Consider the following 10,134-nt stretch of genomic DNA (forward strand, 5'->3'; position numbering starts at 1 on the left):
CACAACACTGGAGCTGCAATGCAGAGGCCAGCTCAGGTCCGACAGAGACTAATAGCTCCAGCTTCACATCTAAGCTGGATCTGAGACAGCTCCTGCAGCGTCAGACCGTCTGGGCACTGACCTTGTGAGGCTGGATACAGCACTGAACCTGCATGAACACAGACAGCTCCTAATATACTTCCTGAAGCCAGAACAGGGAGCAAGTGCAGCATGGAATCCACAAGGAGGAAGCTTGGATCTGGAAGAATCAGAGCTGATAACAACTGGGCTCCAGCCATCAGCAGGCAAATCCCTTGCAGGCTTTGGGCACTATATTCCCTAATGCTCTGGTTTCTGCAGCACGTTCCTAAAATCCCAGAGCTGCTTCCACATGGACATGTGGGAGTCCATTGGGGCTTGACAGTTTGCTTTGTGATACACAGAAGAAGGCTCACTTTTTGCAAAGCAGAGCTGTCCCAGTCTTAATGCACCCGTACAGAACTAAGCCTGAAACAAAGCCCATTCTGTATTGCAGCCCAGTATGTCCACAACCCAGTGAAGCCAGTTGTTGTGCTGAAAAACAGGACAGGAGAACTAAGTCATTATTTGGACTGCTTCAACATCGAATGTTTTCCTGCCATTCGGAATCACCTGATTATTTCTTCAAACATGCAGCATATTCCTGCTCTTCCATGAGCCCATTCCCAGATCAGGTGCTTGCTTTAAAACAAAACTTCTGCCCACAGCTCCATCCATGCTGCTCCCTGCTGATGCTACTACAGTGACTTTTCCTGTAGCCAGCCCAACCTGCTTTGAGACACGTCCTGCTTCCTCACTGGGAATTTTTAAGCAATACTGACCTCTAGCTATGTTGCTGAGCTATTTAACCAACTGAAGCTGCTTTCTGAAAAGGCTGCATCAGCTGCCAGGACCTAATAATACTCTGTGATCATTAAAAGAAGGAGCCAGATCACAGGATATTACCATCTCAACTATTTACAATCATGGAGTAGTGCAGGGCAGCTCCCCACAGTTATCAGTGGGAAGAAAGAGAACCAGCACAGTTGATGTGTTTAGTAACTGGGCACAATTAAACCAAGTTTTCCTGTTCCACCTGCAGTATCCTATAGGAAGTCAGCAGAAGCCACCCCGTTTCCCCTTCACTCAGGGTGAACACTCCTCTCTGCAGCCAGGAGCCCAACACAAAGCACACTGCACAGCTTCAGTGCATTGCCAAGGCTGGTACAGTGACAGCAGATCCATCAGACCTTCTGTTCCACAACACACACTTCATTTCACGCACTCATTTATCTCTTTTTTAAGACAATGGGCTTTCTCAGCAAGCCAGGTCGATGATACATGTAACTGCTCAAGTCTGAGCTCTATGTAAGGAGGAAGATATTCATCTCCCTCTTTAGTGCTCTGCTGCTCTTTGACCCATTTTCAATTTGCTTATTGAGTTGGTCTCTAATGAAATACAATTTCTTGGACATAATCTTATCACAAATACCATAAGTGACAACCAACTGTGTGTTCTCTCCTGCTTCTCTGCACTGGAAGGCAGGACTGCAATGCTGTCACGCTTCCTAAAACATCACTACTCTTCCCAGTCCCCTCGGTGGGTTTTCAACACAGAGATGCTACATAGGATACACAGACAGCAAAAAGCAACTGTGCACTAAGATCTTTCCAGCTCCTTTCAACAGCTGTCTCTGATTCCACTTATTCAGGAGTAAGGATACCTAAGCCTGTGTGCTCCAGTGAATGTGAAAGGGTAGAGAAAATAGATGTTTTTTCAGTTTTATGATTGGTGAAATGAAAGCTGCAGAAAAAACAAGTATCAAACAGTGAGAATCAGTTAATTGGAGAAATAAGCTGAGTTTCTGCCATAGGAATGAGCATCAGCTTGTGGCAGCCTATTAACCTTGTGACATGGGGCAAAAGGAAGAACAAATGTGTTTACTACACAGTGCTATCTGTTATCTAAAGTAATGATACACACATTTGTGTGCTTATTGCCTTCTCTAAATTAGCTACATACTGATGGATCATCCCATTCTCACCACAGAAGGCCACGCAGAACAAGAGTATCTGCTACAAAATGCTGTCTCCACAACAGAAAGGCTCCTCACAAAAGCAAAAAGCAGAAGTTACAGGGAACACCAGGAATAATGGACACATTTGTCTGGAGCACAAGAGCAATTTGGGTGGGTTTGATACCTGCATCTGTAAAGTCAAGCACATGCCAAGGCTGGTTTTTGTGTTCGATCAATAGTAGGAAAACTGTAACTATCAGGGCCCTGTAAAGTTCAAAGGGAGGTAAAAGTGAGACCTTTGGTACAGCATGAAAGTGAGAAGCCTGAAACAGTAAAAAATTTGAGCCGGTGTCTTTCTTTAAATCTTGAAGTATCAGAATAGAATAGTTCCAGTCAATCTGCTTTGGTGTTGCCAAGATTAGAACACACGTCTAGAGGTTTTCTTTTCTTCCTCCAACAGACATAGAAAACTCCTCCAACATCTTACATTTTTGAGCAAAACACAATTTCCTCAAGAGAATCTGCATGAGTATCCTGCCAGCAAGAGCTGTTACAGACAAGAGGTCCATACTTGTACTGGTTATCAGTATCTGGGTATCTACAGAGCCATCACAACAGACTGTAAACCAACAGCGCACATTGCAGCATTGCTTCAAACCCCACACAAACTAAGAGCACGTTTCAGAGGTTTCCAAATGCAAAATCGTTCTGTGGTGTGTGTATTTGAGATATTGGTTAGGTAGAGAAATGCAAACAGAATAAATGCACATTTCCACATTGAGGCTAATGCATCCCACAGCTCACCAAGGGCTTGTGTTGTTTCCCCACCTCCCCTCACCCAGCAACAAAAGGGATTTAAGCTGCTGCCTTGATATTGCTGTTTCAGTCCTGTTATTGACAGAGCCATGATTTACACTAACTAAAAGGGATTCAGAACTTTAAATTGTAGGCACAATGTCAATTAATACACTAAATTTTAAGAGTTATGGTTAGTAGTAAAGACTAAGTATATATCATCACAACTCAAGCACTATCAAGAGATCGGCAGTGAAATGAACACTAAAGCCAGACTGCCACCATCTGACAACAGCATTCCATTCTTGGGGATGAAATATCAGGTGCATTCCCTTTTTTTTTAGGTTTAAATCACATCAGAAGCTCATAATGTTAATATTATGAAAGGATCTCTTACCACCCCTAAAACAAAGCTAAGTAACATCCAGTATTAACTGCAGATCCAACAGGCAGCAGCTGCTACAAGCTCTAAGTGTGTATACATGAATATAAACAATTTACTACAGCCCTAAGGATCTGAACTACAACCACAAAGTGCAACTAGACAGTAAAGCAGCCCGAGTTTCAGGTTTGTTTTCAGCCAAGGTACTCACATGCCAAAGCGCAAGGTTCCAGAGACGTAGGTCTGCCAGTGCGCGCAGTAAAACATGAACGTCCCAGCAAAACAACAAAAGAACATCCAGTCAGGGTTGGTTCCCAGCTGCACAGCAATACAAGTTCCCAAAACCACAAAGACTGCAGGAGAAAATCAGTCACAGAGTCAAAAGGTAAAGCGTGGATGCGAGTAAAGAGCCTTACCAGAAACAAATCTAACAAAAGGACCCAGAGGGGAGGCAGTGGGAAGGAATCCTGAGGTGTTTATTCCATAGCCATGAGATTAACACTTCCATTTTAAAACTACACACTGGGAAATGTGTATTTAAAGCCCTGTCAGTTCTCAGAAGTCCTCAATATTGAGGGTTTCTTGGTCTCCTACTTTTTTATTGAACTGAATGGGATTAGACATGAAGGGACTCGAGTGATTTGTGCAGTCGCAGCCTGTGGGCAGAGTTCTGAGGTTTCTCATGTATCCATGATTTGCTGGACATAATTTCCCCATTTTCTGTTACACTATTATGAAAATCCAAGCTCTGTCATTCCAGATTCATAAGGAATCTATGTTTTTCCCTCCACCCTTTCAATACACAACTTTGACGCAAAAGAGCTTTAAAATGTAAGTAACCAAAAGCATCAGATCACTCTTCCGCAATGGGGTTACACTTCAGGCTGGCTCAGTGAACTCCACCTACCAAGGACCTGATTCTGCTGATTCTAGTCTTAAATTGACTTCTATTGTGCCATTCTTTAGGCTTTCTACCTGCCTTGCAATCACTCTACATAGATTCAATCTAAAATAACAGAGAAGAGCATTTTGACAGCTTCTTCCCAAAGCTTTACAACCAAAGCTGTGCTAAAGCACACCCAGAGGCTGCTGGCCCAGATTGAATTAGTCACATGCAAAATGGTTGAGTTTTCAGCACAAGAGAAGACATTCACTTGATCAAGAGTGCTGTCTATGGAAAGAAGGTTGACTGAAAAGCTATACATTCAGCAGGATCAGTTGTCCTCTTCTTCAGTAAAGAAGCATTTTTCTCTATTCCAGATTTGATCCCTGAAATTGAGTCCTTTAATCCTCAGACTTGAATGAAAAATGACAATACCTGTGGAAAGTGAATCACAGCCATGATCAAAGAGTTCTCCTAAGGGAGTACTGCTATTTGTCCTTCTTGCTTGTTTCCCATCTATAGCATCCAGAGACTGGTAGATGAAAAGGCCACATGCACAAGCAACGTATGCCCAGGGAGGTGCCTAAGAAACAAAGGCAATGAGAGTAAAAGATTCTTGTAAACCTTCAGGAGAAGCCTGAAGCTGACCTATCTACACCCATCTCATACAGCACTTCATCATCTGCACACACTTCCTCATCACACACATGGACCTTTCAGTAGCTGGGCCTTGCAAGGACAGGCTGAGGATTATGTGAGGTGCAAATACATTAAGAGACAAGAATTACCAGCACAGATTAACAAGTACAGTACATTTTCTGAAGCAGGAAGCTGCACTGTGCACCTGAAAGAAAACCACATTTGCAGCAGTGCACAATTAGGTTCTTGTCTTGCTTCTGCAAATTGTCCAAGAGATTTAGAAACTCAACAACTTTCTCAGCCCCTAAAACGTGGAACTGTGTCACGAACACTGAGCTCATCTTCACAAGACCTCAGGGAGGTGTCACGTACGAAATCGCTGCATTACCAGGCTGCAGCAGCCTGAACTTTGTAAAGTTCTTCAACTTTTAGAGTTCAAGTTTAGCTTTTAGATTGTCCACAAGCAGTAAAGCTTCAGTGCTCTCAGTACAGCACCTCCACCTCCAATTGCCTGTTCTGTTACGAGGTAACAGCAGCTTGGCCAAATCTATGTTAATAATCCTTACTGTTCACATCCTGTATTGTGATTTCAAACAATATCAAATATTACTTTTAGGCTTATTTTGAGAGTTGAAGTATAAACCATTATGACCACAAAAGCCAGGGGGCTGCCATCACCCTGTCCCAGTTTACACATGCACAAAACAGATATTATTGGATGTTTTGCAATCTTCATATTTGACACACTTTATCAAAGTGAGCATTTATGAGCAGCTCTGTTTCCAAATCATGCCCATAAGTCCAAATACAGGTAAGTAGCTTAACCAAGCTGACTTGCCTCCCAAAGCTCTAGAATCCAGCTTCTTTGGTCTAGACAACCACAGCTCGCTTGTAGCACATCCACTTAAATGTATTTCCTTCTCCAGCTTGCATTGCTCCTGCTCCTGCATTGTACTAAAGCAGTTTATTCTGCCTCAAAAGCTGGCACCATGCTCTGCTTCTATCCCCGTAGCTACACAAACCAGCACAAGAAGAGAGGTAAGGGGGCAGCACTTTGCTATCCGAGGTCTCCCCAACTAAGCAGGCAGTAGATCTGTTTGTATCTCATTTTCTTTTTGGATGCCACTGAAACTGTAAATGATAGCTACAACCCTTTGGTTACACCTTTCATCAACAAGACAAGCTGCTTTTGAGAAAAGTGGAACTAAGCCTGAGCTCAGAGACAATTTACATCTGAAAGCAATCGTGCTTTCAGGAAAAACAAAATCTGGCTCTGGAATAGCAAAGCCCCATTTTCCTCCTCAGCCAGCTACTGACACTTCAAAAGCATAAGCTCACAGCTCCAGCACCAAGATGTCCTCCTCCGTGTGGTGCCAGCACACAGGCCTGCAGTGCCAGCACACAGGCCTGCAGTGCCATATGGCAAATCAGATCAGGCTCAAAGCTACCTCAGCAGAAAGTTATTTTTCAGCTGAAGTGAGAAGAGTCTCTTTCACTTGGCACAAAGTAACTCTCAAACTGTTAAACACAGAACAGCAGGCTACAGCTGACACTAACTTTCTGATGCTCTGAGTGTAGCTTAGTGGCTGCTTCAGAAGTTTAACTACCAACTAAAATACAACTGTACTCTAAAGCTGAAGTTATGCTCCAGTTCAACAGTCTATAGTTGCTGGTGAGTTGCTGGAATAGACAGGTCAAAGTCTATTGAACTGGATTTCAGAGTCTCAGGCCCCATGTAACACTGCTGTGGGAGTAGATAGGAAGTTAAAACCAAGCCCTGCAACACCACCACAGCCTGAAGCTGCTCAAAGTATTCCCTGCTCTAGCCCAGGATTCACTTTATCTGATACCTGCCAAACTCCACAAGTTATTGTGAAACTATTTCAACAGATCTCTAGAAGATGCATATGCAGAACAGTGCTGAGTGTGCCAACCTACGTGGGGGTCTTTAGAGTCTGGCTGGAAACAAACTGCACATCACTTGACTAAGGAGCACTTCCCCAACCCCAGTTGGGGAACTCCGTTACGAAGGAACTGGGACATTTAAAAGTCAGAACTCATGAGACACTCTCCAGCTATTTGATGTGTAATGCATTTTCTGTACCAAATAACTCCCTTTTTCAGTGCATACAGATATAAGCAGCTTTTAAGATTCAACATTCAAGTGACAAAACTTTTCCTGTGCACAAAATTGAAAGTCTTCACGTGCCCTGTGTGGTAACTCCAGTGAGAGAAAACTCTTCGAAACCAGGAACTTGAAACACCTCATAAAGACTCTTGTATCCCTGAAGCCAGGAATTATTGGGGGTTAAGACAGTTCTCCTGAGGACAGGCCAGGAGCTTTCAGTGCATTCAGAATGAAGGAAAAGCTACTGACTTTCACCCAGGCTCCTCACAGCACTGACTACTACACTGCTCAGGAAGACAACATTGTGCTCCCACAGCTCATAACATGCTGTTCCTGAGGTCCGTATCCAAGCTGCCTGATCATACGAACTGTCAGGGCCCACACAGGATGAAGAAAGGTGTCCCTCGATTTTACTAAGCTGGGTTTAGTCACCCCAGCCACGGAGGAGGCCTCCATTTCTCAAGCTGCACCACTTTGAGCTCAGTCCCATATCTGAGCTCGAGTTCCTCGCTGTTGCAACTCGAGCTGTGCTCACAGGCAGGCTCAGCTCGCTGCCAACCGAGTCACCTTGCACTTCTCATTGTGTGGTAACTCTAGATGGAAAGCTGAAGGTGACTAACCTAGTCCCAGGCAGGGAGAGTAAACAGGCAAAAACTCCATGTGCCATACAAGCAAGGTAGCTGCAAATTCATTTTGTAATTGCCTGAATTCAAGCCTTGCAGGGCTGCAGCATTCATGCACAGGCCCTTCACGGCTGCAGTGGAACAGCTATTTTGCTACTAGACACCATGTTGAGCAGAGGAAGCACCAGCAGCTTGCTGACCCCATCATCCATCTGTGCTCTTTCTGCATGCAAGAGCTCACACAGATGCACACACACTACAACCATTTGTAGAGAACAGCTTAAATGTACAAGAACTTCAGGCTGGCCATGAGAAGCAGCTCTCCCCAGAGATGAGAGCCCACCAGAAAACAGTGCCGAGCAGCTACTAGATGGCAGGAACTGTGAATGAAGCTTGTGAGAGGACCATAACTTACCTGTTCCGTAGCTGTTGGGCAGTAATATACTAATAGCAGAGTTGTAAATATATTTATTAACAGTCCAATGATGGTGATCAGATTCGGGGCAATCCAGGCTGGAACTCTTCCAACTAACCATTCCCAGTAACCCTGCATTAGGGGTTCAAGCAGGGATCGTCCAGCACTCTGATACTTGTGTTCTTCTAACCGTTTCAGCTGGTGCTTTGACAAGGGGGGGGTGGGCAGCTGAACCAGTTTGCTCAACACGCAGCCAGCAGCAGGACCATGACTGCAGCCCGCCAGGGACTCCAGGTGCGACTCCCCACATCGCCTCTTTATGCTTCGGGGCCCACTCATGGGTCGGGCGGCCTCAGAACTCTTCTCTGGCAGGTAGCAGCTGTTACGGAGAATCATAAGACCCTGCAACATAAAGGGATGAGACACACTGAAGGTGAAGAGCACAAATGAGATTAAGATCATACAATCTTAGAATGGTTTGGGTTGGAAAGGACCTTAAGATCATCCAGTTCCAACCCCCTGCCATGGGCAGGGACACCTCACACTAGACCGTGTCACCCAAGGCCCCTGTGTCCAACCTGGCCTTGAACACTGCCAGGGATGGAGCATTTACCACTTCTCTGGGCAACCTGTGACAGTGCCTCACCACCCTCACAGCAAAGAGCTTCTTCCTTATATCTAACCTGAACTTCCCCTGTTTCAGTTTAAACCCATCACCCCTTGTCCTACCACTACAATCCCTGACGAAGAGTCCCTCTCCATCATCCTTGTAGGCCCCTTCAGATATCGAAAGCTTTTAGGTGCTGCTCTAAGGAGCATTTTGTTTCCCATCAGCAAACCAAGACAACTCGGTAAGAAAATAAAGGTATTTGGAGAATAGCTGAGGGAGAGACAGGAAACAAGTGTTCTCAACACAGTTATAAAATGGTTAAGTTGCACTTGTTTACTTCCCTTGCTGCCTACTGAAGCAAAGAGCCTGCAGCCACCACTCTAAGTTTCATCAGCAGTAGAAGCTTACACCATACCACTGCCTTGTGTTACAGACTGAGGCACAGTCAGTCCCTCACATGTCTCTCATAGGTGGTATGCAACCAACCTGCACTGCTTAGGTTATGAACTGACAGCACTAGAACCAGTACAAACACAGAGAAGTCTTAAGGTAAATTGGTTTGGAGCAGCTCTACCTCTTTGGTGAAGCTGAACAACCACTTAAAGCCAGTTCTGAGCATCTTTTTCAGATCACTGTTCCTTATCTCAGTTTTGCTGTGACTTTTTTTCTTCCCCAAATTTAACCCACGTCAGGTGGAAGCTCACTGTATATTCAACTTTCAAGATAGGCAAGAAACATACAGGAGCTAAAGACCTTTAGCTGGTCAAAGACAGCCTAGAGGCACCAGCATGAGGCAGCTGTGAAAAGAAAGCTCAGGGTCAGGAACAGCATTCCCAGTGCAGCCCCTCGCAGTGTTCCATCTCCCCTGAAGGCAGGGGACCAGACACACATAACTCTCCATATGAATTAGAGGAGAAGCACTACAGAAAGGAGACTAAAATGGAAGGTTTGCTGTTTATCTACAAGAGCAAACCAGAGAAATAGAAAAAACCTAGTTGTAAAGCGTAGCAGAACGAAGGCAGGGAGGGGATGATGACAGCTATCTCTAAAGCCACCAGCAATGCATGTATAGCCAGTAAGGAAAACAAGCTGTGCAAATCAAAGGTCAAATACTGACATAAGAACAAGTGCTCCCATTTCCACTCTCCACAGCCTAATTAAGGCAATTTCCACCAGTGAAAGGCCAGTCTCAGAGAGCCTTGTCAGCAGGAGGAGAGGAGAAAGCAAACAGCCAGGGCCTCACTTGGGCAGGACCTCGATAAGTCCAGAGCAGGCAGACTTGGACCTACTCATTTATCAAGAAATCAGACTTCGTCACCGAGGAGGCCCCTGCAGGTGTTGTCCTGGATGACCAGAAAGAAGAGTTTCAATGCAGAAAACGACACACTTCTCCTCTCTTCCCGAGGGGAGCCCCCGCCTGAACCACGAGAGAAAACAACCGAAGCCCGCCTCGTCCTCCAAAACAAACAACCCCACAGCGCCCGGCTTCCGCAGGACTTTCACCCGGGCCTGCCCGCTGCCGGCGAACACCCGGCGCAGGGGCGGGAGGACAAGGGCACCCCTCGGCCCAAACAAACGCTTCGCCCCCCACCCGGAGTGGGCAACCCCGGGGACCCAGGACCCACCAGCCCCCAGGCCGGGTGA

General features: G+C 45.5%; 1 protein-coding gene across 3 annotated transcripts in view; it reads right to left on the reverse strand.

Moving 5' to 3' along the window:
• CEPT1 (choline/ethanolamine phosphotransferase 1) overlaps positions 1-10,134 on the reverse strand; it is a 31,694-nt gene that overhangs the window by 21,286 nt on the left and 274 nt on the right. For 2 of the 3 annotated variants that reach the window (XM_030473484.1, XM_030473482.1), the window contains exons 2-4: positions 7,881-8,282; positions 4,511-4,658; positions 3,404-3,545 (exon numbers count right to left, since the gene is read on the reverse strand). In XM_030473484.1, coding sequence (XP_030329344.1) covers positions 3,404-3,545; positions 4,511-4,658; positions 7,881-8,276 — 686 coding nt within the window. In that variant the 5' untranslated portion in view covers positions 8,277-8,282. Of the gene's footprint in view, positions 1-3,403; positions 3,546-4,510; positions 4,659-7,880; positions 8,283-9,779; positions 10,071-10,134 lie in introns of those variants that run through there. The other variant, XM_030473483.1, reaches the window with a different exon arrangement.

This window comes from Strigops habroptila, chromosome 18 (assembly GCF_004027225.2).
Source record: "Strigops habroptila isolate Jane chromosome 18, bStrHab1.2.pri, whole genome shotgun sequence".
Classification (NCBI taxonomy): Eukaryota; Metazoa; Chordata; class Aves; order Psittaciformes; family Psittacidae; genus Strigops; species Strigops habroptila.